Here is a 22,248-nt window from a genome sequence, read left to right as displayed (position 1 = left end):
ACGCTTGGATCCCAGGGTCATGAGTTCAAGCCCCATGTTGGGCATGGAGTCTTAAAAAATAAAATAAAATTACTTTTTGAAAAAGTTTTAGAGATGGAAAAATGCTTATGATATGCTGTGGACTGAAAGTAAGATTTGGAACTACTCCCAATTTTAGGGAAAAATGCACATATGCATAGAAGAAAATCTGGAAGAAAATACACTTGTATGTTAACAATTTTAATCTCTCAAAGAGAGATTAAATGGAATGTTTTCTGTTTCTGCTTTTCCCTAGTTTTCTACAATGAACACACACAACTTTTGTAATCAGAAGAAAACAAAACAAAAAGCTATGTCTCTTCCCTGACTTTGTGGAGTAAGCGTTTAGGAAAGGAACAGTGACCAGCATATCAGGAAGGAAATCCTTTTCCAGGCTTTCTCTTCCCAGTCTCTGTCCAGGAGTGCTATTAACAGACTTTCTGTAAGGGAGCTCCCATAGGTATCAGGATTCTCTGGGACAGCAATTCTCTAACCCTCACTGTGTACTCGAATCACAGAATCTCAAGGAAACTTAAGATGCAGAGGCCTAGGGCATGCCCCAGACTCTGCATTTCTAAGTAGGTGCAGGTGGTAGGTCCAAAGACCACACTTTCAGCAGCAAGGACCTAGGGCAATTGTTAAACATTAAGATTCCTGGTTCACAAGTGACCAGGCATGAAGGGAGGGAGTCTGCAGTTTTAATAAGCTCCCTGGGTCATCATGATACAAAGTCAGGATTTGAGAAACACTGATATTAGAATTTCTGGGTGATACCACAGGCTCATTCCAATAATAGTATGAGGGTCCTGTTGGCCCCAGGATCCCAATAACTAAGCAAGTATCACAAATCCAATGAGGTGTGCAGGTTGGGGAGGCCCAAAGACACCAGCACTGTTACATCTCACCAGCTTGGGTGGGGGGATATATACTTTTTATTTTTTTTATTTATTTTTCATTTTTAAAATATTTGTTTATTTTGGGGAAAGCACAAGTGAGGCAGGAGCAGAGAGAGGGGGCAGAGGATCCAAAGCAGTCTCTGAGCTACAGCCTGACAGCAGCAAGACGGACGTGGGACTTGAACTCACAAACTGTGAGATCATGACCTGAGCTGAAGTCTGACGCTCAGCTGACTGAGCCACTCACATGTCCCTGGGGGGCGGGGGGATACATACTTGTTCAGTTTATTATTTTTCCTTAAACTCTACGTATACATTACATTTTTTCTTTCTTTCTTTCTTTCTTTCTTTCTTTCTTTCTTTCTTTCTTTCTTTCTTTCTTTCTTTCTTTCTTTCTGTCTTTCTTTCTGAGAGCACACACACACAGGGGAGGGGCAGAGGGAGAGGCAGAAAATCTTAAGCAGGCCTCACACAACATGGGGCTCAATCTCACGACCATGAGATCATGACCTTAACTGAAATCAAGAGTCAGACACTTAACTGATTGAGCTACCTAGGCGCCCCGATTGCATACTCTTTTGAATATGAGGTACAAACTTATGTAAAGGAGCCAGTGTAGGGTAGTAGACTGAGTCGGGGAAGAAAGGTAAAGAGGGCAGGGTTTAAGACTTACTTCTGTTATCAATTTGAGGTAGGTCACTTCTCACTGACAATGGAAACAAAAATAATCCTTGCTTTTCTTCCAGTTAGGACTGTAGGGAGTGGTGTACCAGAAAGAGAACAGGCTCTAAAGTTTGGGTCTTGGCTCTCTGAGCCTCAGCTTCCTCATCTGTCCACTGGGAATAATAGTCCTCACCCCTATCCCCTTCAAAGGGCTCTTCCAGGCTCTGGCAGGAAGTGCTCAGCAGACTGCAAGGTGATGTTTGGCCAGCATCCTCATTACCCTGAGAGCAACGCAGTCCTACCTGGCATTTATCACGTGCTGCCCAATACAGGCAAACCTCTTTTCATGGTGTGTGTTTTATCACCCTCACCCAGACTATGATGAGTTCAGACCACAGAGTCCCTGTCTGTCTCATCTGATTTTTTAAATTCACTGTGCCCAGCGTGAAGCCAAGCATACACGGCAGCAGCTTTGCAGACCAGCAGTGGGGGCCTGGTTTCACCTGATTCGATGGCTGCGCGGCACCCTTCTAGCTCTCACACATTCACTTGCAGTACTGCTGAGACCACCCTAAATAGGGTCTCAGTAATGGTTACGTGAGCGGCAGAACTAGAGTGTTTCATAGAGGAAATGCACTTCAAAGACTGATGATTAAGTTTGTCCAGGTTTCCCCCATCCCCATACTCGGCCCTAGAAGAGGAGTTCCCACCACACCAAAGGTAGGTGACTATAGAGTGGTCACCCTTATAGCTTCCCAACTTGGGGACACATGAGATGCTACCCCCTCCTTTCCCATGACCTTGAGTCCCCTCCCTCCACTTACCCTGTCGGACCCAGGACACGAAAGGGGTGGGGTCAGCTGAGGCCACACATTCCATCACCACGCTCTGGCCAGAAACCACTGTGGTGTTCTCGGGGGCTGCCACGATGACCACGTCCTGCCCCCTGGTGGACGCCAGGGACCCTGGAGAGAGGGCAGGCCAGCAAGCAGCCTTACTATTAGGTGTCCGTACATGCAGTACCTCACCTGATGCTCAGAATCACCTGGTGAAGCAGGTGGGGCAGAGAACAGCCAGGGTTTCATCTGACAGGTGGCAAAAGCAGCCACATAGTTCCGCAGAGCTCTTTCTCCTGGAGCTTGGAGAGGAAAAACCTGGCCTCTGGCACAGCACCGCCATTCTTCCCTGCCAAATCAAACCCTCCCTCCAGGCAGAGGACCATCAGGGTCATGAGAAGACTTGGAGCCTGGAGGTGGAGTCAACAGTCATAGTTTCTGGTTCCAGCACTGCCATTAAGGCACTGTGTGACCTTAGGCAAGTCCTTTCTTCAAAGGGCTTTGGGTTCCCCTGTGGGAAAGGTAGGAGGTAGGGGTCGAGTTTCCGGCAGTTTGGCAGCTCCTGAGCGTGGATTCCCTGCCAAGTTCTCACTGTGACCCTGGCCCCCTGGGTCAGCATGGCGAATACCTGGTTTGTCCAGCAGGTGGAGGCAGAGACCCTGGGCACAGAGAGTGAACCAGACTTAAACCTGCTTACCTGAGCAGGGGATTTGAGATGGGGGGATGGGAAGAGATGTGCAGAAGTGCAGGGTTCGGGGGAGATGTCATGGCAAAGGGAGGCAAGTGAAAGGCCCTTCGGGGAGGCCTGAACTAAGATCCGTTGTGCACCTGCTGGGTGCCAGGCGCTTTCCACTCTTATCTCAGCTATTCTCACAACCTCCCTGAGCTAGACATTTGATAACAGCCCAGGGTCACATAGATGGCAAGTAGAGAGGCCAGGATTCAAACCAGGTCTTTCCGACCCCAAAGCCTGTGCCTTTCCTACTGTGTTACACTGGAACAGGAACTTTTCGGAGAAATGGAGAGGACAGGAGCACCAGACTGCAGGGAACCAGATTCTCGGTGCCCAGCCAATCCCCTAATGCCCAGAGTCCTCAGGAGACACAGAAAGGCAGGGACCATGGCTTCAGGGCACTGACACACCCTCTTCAGATGCCTCCCTTCCCCACTTCTGTCCCCAGCCCGAGATGTTCCACCCAACCCAAGGGAACACAGAGCCTCTGCAGGAAGAGAGCTGGACTGGGAGTCTGGAGTCTTGGGTTCCAGCTCCAGTTCTATTTCTGACTTGCTGGGTGGTACTCCACACCTGCCCAGTGGGACTGATACACTGTCACCTATTTGAAGGCAGAGCTTGGACCTCACGAGGTGCCTCCCAGCTCTGAGGTGGCTGGTCCAGAAATCCCCAGGTTTCCCCATCCAGCCTGCCCCCTTACCTCTGGGGGCCACACTGAGTAGGGCCTCCTGGCTGAAGCGCTGGCGGACTGAGTTGGTGGCCACGCAGCGGTAGGAGCCTGTGTCACTCTCCTGAATGTCCAGGATCTGGAGGACCCCGTTGGGAAGAATGATGAGCCTTGGGAAGGGGGAGAGGGCACCTATGAGGTGGGCAGCAGCTCTGCAGGGAGCTGTCCTAGGTCCACCTCCCTCTCCAGCCTGAACTACTGACAGCATTTTACTTTCAAGCCTCTCTTATAATAAAAAAAAATGCAAATGAAAGCTGTAAGATGCCATTTTCACCTATCAGGTTGGCAAAGATCACTTTGGGTGTTTTCTAACACCCTCTGTGGATGAGATAATGGAGGGAAGACACTCCTGTGTCGATCGCCATGCCAATGGATACAGCTTCCTTCAAGGGCAAGCTGGTAAGATCTTAAAATCAACCCTGCACATGCCTTTTGACCCAGCAACGCCACTTCGAGGACTCTATCCCACAGATATTCTCATATATGTACACAAAAACATGTTTAATGATATTCACTCCAGCACTGTAACTACAAAGGCAGAAGACTGGAAACGATCCAAGTGTCCATCTGTAGGGTGGGAACTAGCTAAATCGGTTTGAGTACATTCACACGATGGAATGCTAGGCAGCTGTTAAAAAGGAGACAGCTCAGAGTGCCTGGGCGGCTCAGTTGGTTAAGCATCTGACTTTGGCTTGGGTCATGACCTCATGGCTTGTGAGTTCAAGCCCCGTGTCTGGGTCTCTGCTGGAAGCTCCGAGCCTGCTTCAGATCCTCTCTCTGACTCTCCCCTGCTGGTTTTCTCTCTCTCTCTCTCTCAAAAATAAATAAACATTAAAAAAAAATACTTAAAAAGAAAAAAGGAGGCTGTTCCATGTGTGCTGAAACAGGACAATCTCCAAAGCATGTTTGGTGCACAACAGTGTGTGAGGATATGAACACTTAATATGCTTGCACTGAAGGTCCCTGGTAATGGTGGTTGTCTCCAGGGAGGGGACCTGGGATTCTGGGAGCTGACAATGCAAGACTTACACAGCCTTCTATACAGTGTCAATTTGCTTACCCCCTGCCTATGTTACCTCCTCCCTCCCTGATAAAAATCCATTTTATTCATACAGTGTCATCTGAGCCAAAACAATCTGAAGAGATAGAGGACATCACAACCTCCATTTTACTGGTGACAAAACTAAGGCTCGGAGGCAGCAAGGTATTTTCCCAGGGTCTCACAGCTGGAGCAGAGTTAAAACTTGAACCCAGGTCTTCTGGTTCCACATCCCATGTTCTTCCTACCTGCCTGTCTCACCAGCCATTAAATGGTTGAGAATACCCGTGGAAGGGACAAGGTCCCTAGCAAGCCCCAGTCAACGCAGACATTACTTACGAGGGGTAATGGATGAAGGGGGTGTTCTCTGCCCTGTTGGTTAGAGGCTGAAAAGCCACTCAGATTAGAAAGGCTCAGAGACCTTGCTTGAGAGATAATGCAATCCGGGCAAGGCAGTGTCCATGGGTCTGGGGGTGTGGTAGGCAGAATGGGCTCTGGCCCAAGTAGCAGGGGAATGCGTCTTCCTGAATCCTCCAACCGTGATCCTTGAAGGGTCAGCTCAAGGTTGAGAGTCCTAGTTTCTCCACAGAGCAATGGTGCTGGTCCCCGGATGTAGACTGGGCCAAAGTTAGAGAGGGAGTGGGGCAGCAGTGTGGTTGATGAAGGTCCCTTGGCTCACTGGAAAATGGGCTATGAAAAAATCTAAACACAGGAGAGGGGGACTGGCTCAGGGTATTGGGAGAAAACTCTGGCCACAGGCCTAGAGACCTACTATGGCCCAAAGACTTAGAGAAAAAACATAAACCTGCTTTACTCCCTCCCTCATTCCATGGGTAAGCCCACCTCTGCCCCAGTATCTTACCCTCAGCTCCAGCAGCTGCCCATGTCAGTGCTGGGGCCAGCGGGGGAAAAGGGACATGGAGGCAAAGGGTAGTTGGAGGTAAAATCCTGGGCCAGGAAAATTTGATGGGAAAGGACCAGTGGGGAAGGACAAGCAGAACCCATCTGGGAAACAACACCTTTATCCCCATCCAGGTTTCCTCCACTTAATATACTCTGCCTCCAAGATCCTTCCTCTTCCTTCACTCTAGCTAGCTGAACTTGCCTGCACAGTTTCTGCCAGACCAGTTCACTTTTCCTAACCCCAAAGTTTCCAAGGCTTTCCACGGAAATTGTGCTTCATGTACCCAAGAGCCAATACCTCCTTGGACAAGTAACATTTCCTTATTTATGTATGGGAAGGAAGGGAGGAAGGAAGGAAGGAAGGAAGGAAGGAAGGAAGGAAGGAAGGAAGGAAGGAAGGAAGGAAGGAAGGAGGGGGGAGGGAGGAAGGGAGAGGGACAAAAACAGAGGGAGGGAGGAAGGAAAGAAGGGATATCTTTCCTCACATGCGGTGCTGTCACTGCAGCCAACAAAAGCTGGATGGAACCACTTTTGTGTTCATCTAAAATCTTTTCTGTTTTGTTAAAATCTTTTTCTGTCCTTGGAAGTATGTGCAAGATATTTTGGTTAGTGGGGGGAAAAAGTCACAAAACAGTGTTTTTAGGAAGCAGTTCTATTTTTGGAAAACAGATAAATGATATGTTAGGATATGCTCAGAAAAAGTCAAGGATGGTGAAGCTTAACATCATTCAAGGAGATTTTTCTCTGGCAGTGTGATTACTGGAACTTCTTATTTGTTGTGTTTAAAAAAAAAATTTGGGGGGGGGGTGCGCCTGAGTAGCTCAGTCGGTTACACATCTGACTTAGGCTCAGGTCATGATCTCAAGGTTTTTGAGTTCAAGCCCCACGTTGGGCTCTGTGCTGACAGCTGAGAGCCTGGAGCCTGCTTCGGATTCTGTCTCCCTCTCTCTCTGCCCCTTCCCTGCTCACATTCTGTCTGTCTCTGTCTCTCTCTCTAAAATAAATAAACATTTAAAAAATTAAAAAATAAAAATTTTGAATATTTATTAGTTTGGAAATATAAAACTTTTAAAAATTTAAATTGGGAAAAACATATGCCCTTGTACACTTTGTTTTAAAACTCCAAGCTCTAACATAGAAGCAGCTGTGACATAGTGGGGAGAACTCGTTCCAGCATATGTGACTTTACCAAGTGATATCATATGTCTGGGCCTCAGCTTACTCATCTGAAAAATGGGTTAAATAATCCTGTCCTGCCTCCTTCCCAACCCTGACCCTAATGTGTTATTATTTCACATTAAAAATATTATCTATGAATCACAAATTCTAAACACATACTTACAATGATATAAAATATACCCATATTTTAAAAGACCGGGAGGGAATAATCACAATAGTAACAACTGTCTGTGTTCAGTTGGTGGATGACTTTTTTCCATTAAATTGGTATGTTTTATTATTTCATTTTATTTTTTTAAGTTTATTTATTTATTTTGAGAGACGGAGAGACAGAAAGAAAACAGTGGGGGAGGGGCAGAGAGAGAGGGGGACAGAGGATCCAAAGCAGGCTCCGCGCTGACAGCCAAGTCCGATGTGGCGCTAGAACTCACAAACAGTGAGATCATGACTTGTGCCGAAATCAGACGCTTAACTGCTTGAGCCACCCAGGTGTCCCTTTATGTTTTATTATTTTAAAATCAATTCAAATTTCAAATAAAAATAGCTACTTACAGAATGAAAAGCAACCTCTCTCCAAAAGGAAAGGATCATTCTCTTTCCAAGCCTGAGCTTCAGCCTGCTGCCCCACCTCCAAAAGGCTACTTGGAACCAGGGATTTAAAAATACAGTAGAGGGACACCTGGGTGGCTTAGTCGGTAGAGCATGGGACTCTTGATCTCCGGGTCATGAGTTGGAGCCCCACTTGGATGTAGAGATTACTTAACAACAACAAAAAGAACATAGTAGAAATGACATAGCTGCTCTGAATTTCATAAGGGCCAAGGAGCCCCGACCCTGAGCTCTTCAGAGATCCACCTAGAGAAAAGGGACACTGGCCAAGGGTCACTTGAGGTTGACAGACACCCTGGGCACTGGGAGATGGGTAGGGCAGGAGACTGGACTAGGGATCCTAAGGTATTGAGGCCCATTAGTGTCATGTTTTATTTATTTGTGTATTTAAATGTTTATTTTTGAGAGAGAGACAGAGTGTGAGCAGAGGAGGGGCACACACACACACACACACACACACACACACACACACACACAGAATCTGAAGCAGGCTCCGGGCTCTGAGCTCAGAGCACAGAGCCCGACACGGGGCTTGAACTTGTGAACTTCAAGATCATGACCTGAGCTGAAATCGGATGCTTAACCAGGCGGTGCCATGTTTTTCACGTGTGAGTGGTGATAACAAAATTATTTCATGTGGCTCCAGACACAGACACACATTTTTTATTCCAGTGGTTATGTATTTATTTTTATGGCTACCTTCTATTTATGTTAAGTGTTGCTGGTTTTCCTTTTTACTGCGGGGAAATAATGCTCCTTTTCAATTCGTGTTAAAGTTACAAAAGAGGGTTGGTTTAAAGACATGTATTGAGTACGCGATTGAATAAATGGTTTAGGGATGGCCAAAATTATAAGGGGGGTTTGTGAAAGCCTGGGATTTGGGAAACATTGCTCTCATTGATTACTGGTTCCCGTGGAAGGAAAATGATCCCTTATTGTTAGAAATTAGTATAAGTACCAGGGAATTGCCTCAGGGTCTAGTCTTCACCATCAGTTCCAAACATATGTACACATACCTTGACAGAGTGTGTTGATTCACTGCACACGCGCACACCCTACACCGAGGCATACGGGCTCCTTCACACCCTGGGCTGAGTTTATGAATAGCATATTTGTACATGTGCTATATCTGGGCATGTGTAAAAATACATACCTTGGGCACAATCAAGTTGCTGTTTTAGACATTTCTTTATTCCCCCTACACAATGTGCTGGGACATGTGAGCCTGGCTTATTTATAGATGAGGATCACTTTTCAGAGAACTTGGGGGCAAACACTCCCAGGGCCCAGGAACTGACAGCTCCATACTCCTAGAAGAGGCCTGCGGCTTCATAGGATGATGCCCGGACTGGATGCTGGGAGGCAAGGGAGCCCTACTATTTGCTGAGAAACTTTGGGAAAGTAACTTCTCTGCTCGGAGCCACAGTTGGACCACCTGACCTTTAAGCCCATCTGTAGCATGAACTTCTTCAGACCCCGCAGCCTCCCCACCCCAACCACCAAATCACAGGCGGCTTGTGTGTCATTCATGCCAAGTCTCTAGCATCCCACACTCTGTGTACTAGCTGTGTGACCTGGGCCAAGTTACTTCTTCTTTTTTTAAAATGTTTATTTATTTTTGAAAGAGAGAGCAAAAGCAGGAGAGGGTAAGAGAGAGTGAGGGAGACACAGAATCCAAAGCAGGCTCCAGGCTCCGGGGCTCAAACTCACGAGCCACGAGATCATGACCTGAGCCAAAGTTGGACGCTTAACCAAATGAGCCACCCAGGTGCCCCTGGGCCAAGTTACTTCTGTCTCTGATCCTTAGGTCTCTTGTTTAACAATCCAAATAATACTATCTGCCGTAGCCATATGTATAGACCTGGGAGGATGTTCGTGATGTGTTAAATTTAAAAAAAGTAAAAGTTTCGCTATAATTCTATTTTTGTTTTGGAAAAAAAGGTGATTGAGCAAAAAATCCCAGTATGGGGGGGCCTGGCTGGGTCAGTAGGTAGAGCACGCAACTCTTGATCTTGGGGTTATGAGTTTGACCCCCACGTTGGGTAGAGTTTACTTAAAACAAACAAACAAAAAACCCCAGTATGTACAGTATAATCCACATTTTAAAAGAGGGTATTTCTAGGGGCGCCTGGGTGGCGCAGTCGGTTAAGCGTCCGACTTCAGCCAGGTCACGATCTCGCGGTCCGGGAGTTCGAGCCCCGCGTCAGGCTCTGGGCTGATGGCTCAGAGCCTGGAGCCTGTTTCTGATTCTGTGTCTCCCTCTCTCTCTGCCCCTCCCCCATTCATGCTCTGTCTCTCTTTGTCCCAAAAATAAATAAAAAATGTTGAAAAAAAAATTTTTTTTAAATAAAAGAGGGTATTTCTAAACACATAGGGGAAAATTCCAGAGGACAGACATCAAAACTAACAGAGGCTTTCTATGGATGATAAGGGTTTCTTCTTTTTTGCTTACATGAACATGAAAAACGCATCTTCTAGGAATATAAACTAAAAGTAAGTAGAGGAAAATATGGAAAATAAGAAACATCTACCTTGAAGGATGATGGGAAGAATTAAGTAAGAAAACACAGCTCTCATTAAATGGGGACCTGTTGTGCCTTTTTACAGGGGGAGACTTCTCTACTCTCTCCTACTCTCTGGTGGCTGTCAAGAGTAGGCCCTCACTTGGTTCTTGCCCAGCAACTCTCAGGAAGCACCGACCAAAAGCAGCAAGGGGCCCACATTTTGGAAGCCACAGAAGTTAAAACGTCAGCCCTAGAAAGGCCAGGTCAGCATTTCCAAGGTCACTCCCTAGAATGCTCATTCACGGGATGTTAACAGGGTTGCTGCAAGAGGGGCTGTGGGCCGAGGAGACTATGAAGTGCTTGGTTCAACAAGTTTAACGGATTTTCCATACAGGACTTGTCAGAGCCTTGCCAGCTCCAAGAAGGGGATTTGTGGGTAGTTTTTCCGGCCTTATTTGACCACAGAATACTTTTTTTCGAGAAGCACCTTTAGTGACTATTGTTTTACAAAGAACGATGATCTAATCTCTTTCATTTGTTTTTTTCTTTTAATTTCATGGGTGGGGAGAATGAAGCTGAGTGCGAAGGGCCTCTGTGAGGAGGAACAGGCTAAGCAACCACCTGAATCAGCAGCTTGACCTCCTGCCCTTCTTCCTCCCTCACTTCTGTTGCAGGAATATGCCCTGTGGCCCTTCTACCAAATGGAAGTTTCTCCTATACCTGTACCCCTTACCTAGATGTGAACAAAAGTCAGAGCAGCTGGGACAACTCAACACTCAAGACAGATTAGTCCCAGGGCAGAGAGACCTGGAAACCAGTGTTTCTGAGGCCAAGGAGCCCCACCTCCACCAGGAGAGAAGGAGAAAGCGAGCTGGTAACTACAGCTAGAGAGATGTAGGCAGAGGACCGTAGGGTGACTGGGAAAGGCCTTGGAGCTGCATTTCCAAAGATGTAAGAATCCATGGGGTGACAACCGTGTCATGAGACCAACTCAGAGTCCACAGAAGCAAATGAGCCTCGTGCTCTCTGCTCGTGCTGCATGTACATCTGGGCCTAGCCAGGAGGCCACAGTAGCGATCAAGTCTCAGGACCAGCCTCTGCTCCTCTGTGGCCCTCAATCTCCTCTTCAGTAAGGCAAGTGCTTGGGCTAGATATGCTCTGAAGGGCTCTATCACTACGCCATACCCAAGCTCCGTAGCTTAGTGGGTGGCATTCTTTTCAAGGAGTAAAAACTCTGCCCAACTTCTCTCGGGGACCGGATGTGAGCTGAGAGTCAGGCAGTGGTTGGCCCCTAAACCAGTTTAGGCAAATGGAGCCACTGTGGCTGTAAGAATCCCAGTTCCTGAGCACATCCCAGAGCCCTCTCTGGCCTACCCACCGCCCACTCCCCATAGGACACTCACCGAGGCTCCTCGGGCACCGGCCCTTGGTCCTTCTCCCAAGTAATGACAGGTGCTGGCAGCCCTTCAATGTGGCATTCAAACCGAGCAGTCCCGTTCTCCTCCACCACCTGAGACTCCGGGTGCAGAGAGAAGCCTGCGAGTGCTGGGGGTGAGGACAGAGACGCGTGGGCAGAGACAGGAGAGGAGCCCGGAAAAGACAGGGGGCACAGACAGTGAAACACACACAGGCACGCACATGCACACACAGAGAGACAGAGAAGTACAAGGTGACAGAAACACAAGCAGAGCAAATGCCAGCCAACAGAGACACAGTTGAAGAGGCAGCCGGGGGGTAAGAAGCGGAGACCACTGGTCAGATGCCGTGTCAGAATGAAGCGCAAAGCACTGCCCCCCAACCCCTAACATCACCATCATGGCCAGACTGCAGTAAGATGCACATTTCTTCTGGCCTAAAATTTCTTCACAGTGATCTTGTGTCTCTTGAGAACCGCCCCCCACCCGGGCTGGATGATGGGGCTTGTCCAGGTACTCCACCTGCTCCAGTGCCCCCCACTCTCACAAGCCTTTCTGAAGGGCTTCCTGGAGGAGAGCACAACTCTAGACTCTCAAACTCAAAGGGAAAGAAAAGGAGGAAGGAAAGGCGGGGGGGGGGGGGGGGGGGGGAGGCAGCCACACCAGGAAAGGACCTACTGAGTAGAGGAAAGTGGAGTGAGCTCAAGGGATAGGCCTTTGTGCAAGGAGCTAATGGGGACCACACTTCCCGCACCCCAGGCCTCCCGGGTCTCAGTTCAGCCCCCGGTTGCAGGCACTTACTGGCGAGCTTGACCACTGCGGCCTGGCTGGCCACCGCTCCAAGGGGGCCATGGGCCAGGCAGGAATAGTTGCCCTCAATGAGCTCTGAGTTCCCAGGGCCCGCCTCCTCACTGCTATCAGGTGCTAGCGGCTGAGACAGCCATAAGGAGCCATTTGGTAGCAGGCGCAGGTGGTCGTGCTCAGGCAGAGAGCCTCCATCCTTGCTCCACGTGATGCTGGTGGGGGGTCCGGAAGCCCCCAGACCGCAGTCCAGCACTGCAGCTTGCTCTGGGCCCAGGATCACTTGCAGTGGCCCTGCCCCACAACTCAGCTCCACTGTTGTCTCCGGGGGCCACGGCAGTTCACCTGCACAGAGAGGGCAAGGACCAGGGCTGTTAGTGTGGGTCCTCCCGCATTCCACAGCCTCCAGATCCTCGGTCACCTGCCCAGGGGCTGGGGCAGCTCGTGGAAGAAGAGGTCCCATGGAGAGATCTGCATCCAGATCCTTGGCTCCGCCCCATCACCTGTGATCTTGGGCAGTCTGCCGCCCTTCTCCGCGCCCACCTTCCCTGGCTGCTCAATTTCTTCATCAGCCAAAAAACACAGTTCACAGCAACATTCTTCATAATAGGTGAAAAGGAGAAACAACCCAAATGCCCAGCACCTGATGAGTGGCTAAATATATTCCTCAGCCATCAAAAGAAATGAGAGTACCGCTATCTGCTACCTGGATGAACTTTAAAAACTTTCTGCTAAGTGAAAGAAGCCAGTCGCAAAAATGCTACATATTATACAATCTCATTTCTAGGAAATGTCCAGAATGGGCAAATCCACAAAGACAGAAAGTAGATGAATGGCTGCCAGGGGCTAAGGAGAGGGAAGAATGAGGAACCATGGCAAAAGGATATGATGTTTCTTTTTTTGGGTGATGAGAATGTTCTGGTATTACCCAGTGGTGATGGTCGTGCAAACCTGTGAACATCAGAAAGACCACTGACTTGTACACTCTAGACGGTGAAATCTGTGCTATGTGGATTTTATCTCAATAAAAAAAGTACACAGTAACCCCTTCCTCATAGGGCTGTTGGGAGCATTAAGTGAGACAAGGTGTGGAAAAGGAACACAGTGCCTGGCCTGGCACAGAACTGGCCCTAGGAAATGTCACTCCTCCCTGGAACCTTACAGATCATCTTGACCGCTATCACCCAACCCACTTCTGTCCCAGTGACAGGAGAGGCTAAGCACTCCTCCCTACAGCTCAGTTCCCCTAGGTCATGCAGCAAGCCACAGCCCATCCCCAGGAGCCCCAGAAGAGCCTGTAGCTCCAACACGGCCCCTGCCACAAAGGGAGGACTAGGGGGGAATTGGGGGAGGGGAATGTCATCCCAGGGTCAAGGCAAAAATACACAAAGGCCAATGTTTATCATCTTAACTACCATTTCAACAAGGCCCAGTAATAGTTATTCATAGAGAAATGCTTGGTTTTCCCAGTTGTGTTGACCAGAAGGTCGACCTGCTACCTCCCCGTCCCATACAAGCTCAATGACCCAAGGTCCCTTCTTATCCTCAGGCCTGACACTTTGCTTACAGGCACAACGGCACATCTGAGAATGTACCGAGGACAAAGATGAGTACGATGGCACATACTTAGTACAGAGCAGGTCTGGGCTGATAGCCACATGAGGGCATGCAGAAAGCCAAATGGCTTGGGAATCAGGCAACCCTCAAGTTCTAGACCTGGGTCTGTCACAGTCTAGCTGTGTGGCCTCGGGCCAGTCACTTCTTCTGGACTTTAATTTACTCAAACGTAGCTAGCAGGCGATGTCTGAGATTCTAAGATTTTAGGATTATTCAGTGAAGAGTCATACGTGGATAAACCTATTCCTGAACATATAGAACACCATTTGGGCACACATACAGGCCGTAGACACAACCTTCCACACCTGAACATATGTGCCCCAGTTTCTGCCGTACTTGTCATAACCTGGACATATAGATGTCCATACTTAGAACCCCTGTCTGTCTCCAGGCTCTCTTCCCATCACTCCCAGAGCAAAATAGGACTGAGGGGCAAAGACAAGTCCCAACTGGCTGAGTAAGGAGGCCAGGGCAGAAGCCAGGGCTCTGACACCAATGGGGCCTGAACAGGGCCTCTGCCTTTTTTTTTTTTTTTTTTTTAATTTTTTAAATGTTTATTCATTTTTTGAGAGCAAGAGAGACAGAGCATGAGTGGGGGAGGGGCAGAGAGAGAGGGAGACGCCCCCGGGGCTCTGCCTTTCTTAATTCATCAGAAAGGCTCTGCTGGCACCTCCAACTGCACAACCAGCCTCAGCATCACTAGTGAGCGCAGGGACAGGCAGCCCTTGTCCTCACCCGGTTTCCATCCAGACTGGAGAAACCAGACTGGCCTTCACATCACTTTGGGCTATTTGCTGTGGTGGAAAGAGCATTTGACCTTGGGGCCAAAGATGTAGTTTTCAGTCTTGCTTGCTGCTCTGCCTACCAGCTGTGTGACAAACCCCTTAACCTCTCTGGGCCTTAGTTTCCAGATCTGTAAAATGAAGCCCATATGACCAAGCCTGTGAGGAGTAAACAAGATGATGGGTGTCGGCGCATCAATCAAGGAATGGGAGCTCATTCTTTACAGGCTCTTTATAAACTGTATAAATGTTTGCGTGGTTTTTTTTTTTTTAAATGAAAGATGTTACTTTAAAAAAAAAAAAACTACACAAATGTTAATTACAGTTCTTAACAGCCAGTCCCTTCTACCTCTAAAGCCCTAGATTCTATGATTCAAACATAGGGTAGGGGGAAGACAAGCCCGGGCTCTCAGCCCAGTGGCTTCCAATTGCCGGGTTCCAGCCGCTGAGCAGTCAGTTTGAGTTTCAAGGGAGAAAAGCCCCACATGACACGAATCCCTGAGCCCTGCGGCAGCCTCCCCGCCCCCCAAAGCACGTCCGGGGCCTGGAAAATCCCCTGCCGCGCTGAACAAACAATGTGAACAGTTGGGGCCTGAGCAGCTGCTGGGTATGTCAGCAGCCTGGGCTCTGGCGGGCAGGACGGCAGCCAGAGAGGCCGGTGGCTGGCTGGGGAGCCCAGAGGAGGCTCCGATTCCCTTCCTGAATATTCATGGATCAGCAGATGTCTGGCTTCGCCACCTCTGAGGAGCCAAGCACCCAGCAAGGTAGAACAGGGAAACCAACAGGGATGTAGATGAGGAGGGAACCAGCCCACCCTGGCCCAGGTTGGTGGAAATGTCTTTGAAGCTTGAGATGCCTCATTTTATAAGTGGGGAAGCTGAGGCCCAGAAAGGTGGAGGGGTGGGGGTGTCTCATCTCTCCGGAAGACAGTAGGGGAAATGTCCTTTGACCTTTGGGGGATGAACCCAGCACTGAAGAGACAGTTGCCTTTGAATATGAGGGTTCTCTCTGCCTCAGTGCCCAACCCAATTTCTGTGCCCAGGACATGCATCCCCAGGGGTTCAGCTCAGGCGCCAGCCATCCATGAAGCTGGCCCTGCCTCCTCGGACAGAAGCTTTTTATGCTTTACATCACATAGCCGCTTGCGGGTCCCTTACCCATCCTTCCTCTCGCCTAGACGGACAACAGGGTGTTGGGTAGGGAGGGGGGGTGGGGACAAGCCTTGGTCCGGAGTCAAGGTCCTGGGCCATTTGTTACATGACCTTGGGCCCACTACTTTTACTCCTTCCAGCCTCAGTTTCCCCAGCCTGAAAAGGAAGAGTCTCCACTTTTCTCATGTTCGCCAAAATTCTGCCAGAAGCAGAGGACAGCACGCTCAGGAGGCTTGCTGACTGCCCCCAAATGTTTTGAGTTTTAAACCTGTGGTGAATTTTGCATTCTGCTCCATTACATAGCAATGCTTCTTTTCACATAAACTTGGTCCCTACACCACCAAATCACTTCATAAAAGCGATGCTCTGAGGAGTGGACCTTGTTTGTCCGGTGGCTTCTTGGCCACCCCTTTCCTGCCACCCCCAGCCACTGTCATGGCTGACCCCCAAAGCCCTTCCCATGAGTCTTTCTCAGCTATCCCTCTCAGGACTGGGGCAGACACAGTGGGCGCTTGCTGCCCACCAGCTTTGTGCCTCGATGGGGGCTCCTCTGCCACAATTCCTTCTCCTCAGCTTCCTTGGTGAGACCCTACCAGAGACACGGAGCTCCTATGCTTGGGAACCCTGAGGTCATCTCTCGATCTCCTTCTTCTAACAGGTTATTTTACCCACTTGCAGGATAAATTAGATTTTATGAGGCCAATTAGAACCCAGACAAAAAGGAGATTCGCTTCCGAGTCTCAGAGCCAGCTCAATGCTGTTTTGTGCGGTTAGTGGGGGCCAGGTGTGAGCTAGGGTTCCATTTCCCCGTGAACTCTCAGGAAAGGGGCCAGAGGGTGGGGGAGGGAAACCCAGCCTAGATGTCTCCTCCATGAAGCCAAGAACTTGCCACAAACATCAATGCCTTGTCACTTTTGAATTTCAGGGCCCAACAGATTTACATCTTGTGTTCAGTGTGGGGCCGGTTCTCCATGATGCCGTTATGTCTTTTCCTAGGAGACCCAAGTCAGTGTCTTCCAGAAACTTCCTTCCCCACCCCCCCCCCCACCCCCACCTTGGCGGCTTCCCTTACAAACACACTAAACCCCTCCCACCAACAGCTGAAAGGAGAGCTTGGGACAGTGGCCTGGGACACAAGGATGGGCACACAGTTCCCTTCATCTGTGATCCTGAGAGGCCCGGCCTCAGTGGACCTGACAGTAAAGCCACAGTCAGCTCCTGCCTCCCTCCCGTTCCCTGTGACCCTCTATCCCCATCAAAACGCTTTCAGCTCTCTGAAAGCACACTGCTATTCCATATGTTGTTCCTGCTGCTCCCTCTCCTTACGACAGCCATGCTATCCCTGGTTCTGATGTTGTTGCCTCTTTTCTGCCCCATAGGATCCTGAGCACCTTGGTCATTGCAGTTATCACTCTAGAGTTTTTACTTTCTTTCTCCCCAACGAGGCAATAAGCTCAGAATCATGTCCTCGGCAGCTTTCTAGATCCCTGGTACCTGAAACAGTGCCTGGTACATACTAGGTGCTCAATAAATATTCCTTGAACAGACAAGGGGACATGTGGAGACACAGCCCCATCATGCTGTTCTAAGCTTCACTTTCCTTATCTATAAAAATTATAGGAACTCCTTTAAAGTCTGGACATGACGTGAATAATGTATGTGGAAAACTGCCTATGTGGCATCTAGTAGACACTTAACAAAATGCTTAAAAAGCACAGAGACAGAAAAGCAAACTCACACTGAAAGAAACTCTGTACTTAAACATTACAATCACTGGGGAGCTCACTACCTTACCCGTTCTCCTGCTGTATGGCTCATATGATTAAAAATATTTCTCCTGTGCCCGCCTTTCTCTCCCTGTGTGCTCTGATCACTTGCTGGAACTCTCTCCTCCAGACTATGTGACAAGCTAGTAAGTCTCTTATGGGAACCATCCAGAAGTCTTGGCTCTGCACCAGCTTACATACTCAGGTCTGCACCTGAAAGAGAGCTTACTGAGCCTCTGCTTCCCTGACCTCAATGACTCCAAAGCGCCTCAAATCCAGAGGATGCCTCAGCGTCAGCCTCAGCAGTGAGGTAGCCAACAGCCCAGCTAGATTCTATTTCTCTGCATGTCAGGGCCAGAACATTAGCTCTTTGATTTTCCTCCCAACCCCAGCTCCCATCACCCTCCTCCAACCAGGCTAGGGCTGGAGTCCTCCCCCATCAGAGCTGCTCTTACTCCTCCCCTCTCCGCACACTCCAGGGGGCTGGGAGCCCCAAAGCCCACCTGGCAATGACATCTGTTCTGCATCTGGAATTCTGTGTCAAGTCTGGTTGCGGTACCTCAGAAACAGTGGAGGCCAAACAGGAGGCAGCGGGTAGGGATGAATGGAGAAGGGTGAATTCCAGAGCCCAGACTCAGACACACCAACTGAGGGAGGTCAAGCCCAAAGTGGGTAACTTCTCATGTGAGGGGGAGGGGGTGCAGAGAAACTGAACTTGGGTATGTGTGTACCAAATCCAGGGAAAATGTGGCTCCAAGAGCCAGGAGACTAGTTCCAGCCCCAGCTCAGTCCCTATCCATGCAGCTTTGGGAAGTCACTCAGCTTTCTCGTCTGGAAAATGGGTTCATGCTAAAATTACTTCTAAATTCCCTTCAGTGCTGCCATTCACTCTACTTGTGAGATAGCTTAACATGAAAGAGGTACCTTTAGAAGAAAAGAAAGGAACTGCTATTTTACACATAACGTATCAATTCATGATACGTTCATAAAGGACCATGAAAGTTCATAAAGGACCGATGAAGGTATGGAGAAATTCTGGAGAAAACTCACTATTAGGAGGAACTTGTTTGACCTCGTTCCTAACCTCGATATGGGGCCAGAGAGGGCCACCCCGATGGAAGGGAGGTGGACCTCTGTGTCTCCGGGCTGAGAAAGAGATGGGGCAGAGAAAGCAGCTCTCAGGTTCTTGGAGCCTTCTTATTACTGACCTGTGGCATCCCCACTCCCCAAATTTTGATTGGGTGGAAGGGAGAGCCCCACTTCTTGCACTCAGCATTCTCCCACCACCCCCAGACAGAAGCCCCATTCCTACAAGTCTCCCCAGTTCCAATCCTTGACTGGAGCCGTGTTGGGGGACACCAGCCCCTTCGCTCTGCCATGTTGAGGTTGCTGAAGCATCTGTTATTTTTTTACTTCCCTCTCCCTCACCCCCTGCAAACTCAATCTATCTTCAGATCCTACTAATTCTACTTTCTAAATATCTCTAGAAGCCTGGCCACACCAACTGCCACTACGCCGGTTGCCTCCATCCTCTCTTCTGGATTACTACAACAGCCTCCCAAGAAGCTGGAGCTTCCTGCTTCCAGTCCCGCCCCACCGACCGCCCCACCGACCGATTCTCCACACTGGCTGCGGGAGCTGATGCAAAGCTGATTTTAAAACTTGCCAAGGGCTCAGGCAGGCTCTCGGGCCAGGAACCTTGGTGGGACTTATAAAGTCCTTCAGGAGCTGGGCCCAGCCCCCATCTTCAGCCTTCTCTCTTGACACTTGTGGTACCAACCCCCCCTCCCCCCCTCCCGCCCATCCAACTCCATCCTGCCCCATTCTCATCCCTGTGCTCTCCTCTCCTGCCAGGCTTAGCTTCATTCAGTGTCCTAAACGAAGTCACTCTGAGCACTTACATGGGCAGTTCACTCTGGAAAACTTTGCCCGTCACCACTCTCCTTTTACAGGGCTAACTGACCCTCTGCATGGAGCTCTATTATTCATCACTTCCTGGAGGAAGCTTTTCCTGACCTTTCCAGACTACCTATCATGTCAGTCTCCCTCCACCAGACAGCAAGCTCGGCACCAGGGACCAGGTCTGCCTCCTTTATTTCCCATATTCTAGGCACCAAGCACATGCTAGTCAAAAAAGGGTGCTCAGTAAATATTTGTTGAATGAATGAATGAATGAATGACCTCGGTCCAGATCAGGGTGGCTAGTCAGAACCCTACAGGAGTGTCCCTAGGCCTGTTAAGCTTTGCACACTCAAAGGGTTTGGGACTGAGGGCCAGTAGCCTCGTTGTTTTGGCCATGCACACTGCTGCCAAGGGAGCCCCAGCTGGGGCCCTGCCCCAGCCTTGTGCACTCAAGAGCAGGGAGAGGCCAGGTCTCCCAGGCAAACTGAACCCCTTGCAGGAGGCCCCACAGATACACCGTAACGATCGAGCGCAGCTCCCAGCCCTCATCCCGCTTTGCTGGGTGACCCAGAGCCGGTTCCTGGAGCTCTTGGAAGAGAGTCGGCACAACTATTCCTTAATCCCCTGGGCTCCCGGAGGACGGAGGCCTCTCCCGCACTTCCCCGCCCCCTTCACCTGACAATCCCGGGTTCCGAGCCAGGGCTGGAGAGGGGCGTGTCTTTGTGGGGAGAGAAGGGGTCCGAGCTTTTCCGGGCACTTTCCCACCCGCTGTTTGGGTTTCCTGGAGATGGGCCTGGGGCCGGCCAGACCAAGGTTCCTCCGCGGTCCCTGCCTCCCTCCGCCGTCCCAGCCTCCCTCCCACGTGGCCTGGCTGAGTCTCACTGGAAAGCCGAAGCAGCTGGAGAGAAATCCCCCTCCCCACCCCCACCTCTAAGTCCCTCCCCGACTCGCCCCGGACACATCCTCAGCTCCCCCCTCGCCAGGGAAGGCAAGAACTAGGCGAACAAAGCGGGCAGCCCATCCCCCTCCCCAGCTCTGCCACCTACCTTCCCCCTGGGCCGTCCCCCAAACGCACACAACACGGAAAGCAAGAGGACTAGGGTGGAAGAAGGAGCCCTAGGCACAGAGCACTGGGATTCCGTCACCCCAGCCCCAGCCCTTTCTCCAGTGTGGACAACTCTGACCCTTACCCCCACCCCCACCCCGCACTGAAGTGGTGGGGGGGGGGGGTGGCTGGAGGAGGCCTTGTTGACCTGGTCAACGCTTCCCTGACCTGCCCCTGGTGGGTGGGGCAGGAGTGACACGCGTCCCATCACGAGAGCGAGTGTTGGACAAGTCCACGAAAGCAACTGGTTTCCTGCCCCCCCTCCCCCCGTCCACTCCGAGCCACGGGTTGGGGGAGCAACGCTAACTGTCCCCCCACCCCCCCACACCGCCCCAACCAGCCCCAGGGACCACACCCACTGGGCAAAGTTGAGTGTTTTATCACCTCTGTCCTCGCTCAGTCCGGAATCGCCTGCCCTGTCCCCCCCACCACGGGCAAGGACACTCCCCAAAAGCCAAGGCCAAATATTAGCTCAGCCCCGTAAACACAATTACACACAATCTGGACACAAATGGAGGTGCAGATACACACCCCCAACACCCCTCTTTCACACACTCTCAACCCACGACACGCGCGGGCAAGGAGAGCCCGCCCGGCGCAAGCCACCAACGCCGCAGCCGCGGCCCCGCGATGCCACGCCGCGACTGTGACACGCACTGCGGACACGTACGCCCGCAGAAGCCCCCCGTCCCCACCCTCTGAACGCGCGCGCGCACACCCTCACACTCACACACTCACACTCACACACTCCAGACTCCGCAAAGCAAGGACACACACCCCCTGCGGCCAAGTCCGTGCCGCAGACGCCCCCCCGGCCGCAGCCCGCAGCCCCCCAAGCACAGGCATCACGGGCACCGGGACGGGCCGCCCGCGCCCTGCGGCCCCGCACTCGCTCGGGACCCGGGACGCACGCCAGCCCCACGGCCAGGCGCAGCCCAGGGCGCGGGCGCACCGACACGCCGCAGCCGCTCCCGCCACTGCCGCGGCGCCCGCCCTTACCGCGCGCGGCCAGCAGGCAGAAGGTCAGCGCGACGAGCCCGCCGCCGCGGCCAGCGTCCCCCCGCGCCATGGGGCCCGGCTCGGGCCGCCGCCGCCGCCGCCGCCACCGCCTCCCCGCGCCTCGGCCGCCGCCGCCGGGGGAGGGCGCGCCGGGCGTCAGTGGCCCGGGGAGGCGCGGCGCCGCGGGCGGGGGCGCGGCCTCGGGGGCCCGGGCCCGAGCGGGGGCCGGCGCGGGGGCCCGGGCTGCCGCCGCCTCGCCCGCCCCTCCATCGCCATCTTGGGCGAACAGCCGGGGCGGGGGCGCCCGGCGAGTGCGGCCGCAGGGCCCGCCGGGGACCCCGGCCCCGCGCTCCGTGACCCTGCTCCGCGCGGGGCTCTGCTCTGCTGGGGTCTCTGGGTCGCCTTGGGCCCCAGTTGGGCTGCTTGTTTCTGGGTCTGTTTGTCTCTTGGTCTCCCTGTCTCTGAGTCTCTTTCTGCCTCGGTGTCTCCGTTTCTTTTCCCTGCCGCTGCCTCAGGGTCTCCTCCAACTCGGTTCCAGGCTCAGTGGAGGCAGAGTCAAGGTCTCTGTCCGTCCCGCGGGCCCATCTTGCCACCTGAGCCCAG

The 22,248-nt window shown here is 51.4% G+C and overlaps 1 protein-coding gene across 4 annotated transcripts in view; it reads right to left on the bottom strand.

Annotated features, from left to right (window-relative positions):
* IGDCC4 (immunoglobulin superfamily DCC subclass member 4) overlaps positions 1-21,786 on the bottom strand; it is a 40,315-nt gene extending 18,529 nt beyond the window's left edge. For all 4 annotated transcript variants that reach the window (XM_023255185.2, XM_023255187.2, XM_023255188.2 and 1 more), the window contains exons 1-5: positions 21,646-21,786; positions 12,324-12,668; positions 11,511-11,652; positions 3,847-3,983; positions 2,402-2,542 (exon numbers count right to left, since the gene is read on the bottom strand). In XM_023255185.2, coding sequence (XP_023110953.2) covers positions 2,402-2,542; positions 3,847-3,983; positions 11,511-11,652; positions 12,324-12,668; positions 21,646-21,715 — 835 coding nt within the window. In that variant the 5' untranslated portion in view covers positions 21,716-21,786. The remainder of the gene's footprint in view (positions 1-2,401; positions 2,543-3,846; positions 3,984-11,510; positions 11,653-12,323; positions 12,669-21,645) is intronic.
* Between the last annotated feature and the right edge of the window lie 462 nt (positions 21,787-22,248).

The sequence above is a fragment of the Felis catus genome, chromosome B3 (genome assembly GCF_018350175.1).
Source record: "Felis catus isolate Fca126 chromosome B3, F.catus_Fca126_mat1.0, whole genome shotgun sequence".
NCBI lineage: Eukaryota > Metazoa > Chordata > Mammalia > Carnivora > Felidae > Felis > Felis catus.
Note: the sequence above shows the minus strand (reverse complement) of the source record. Positions and strands in the feature narration are given on the sequence as shown.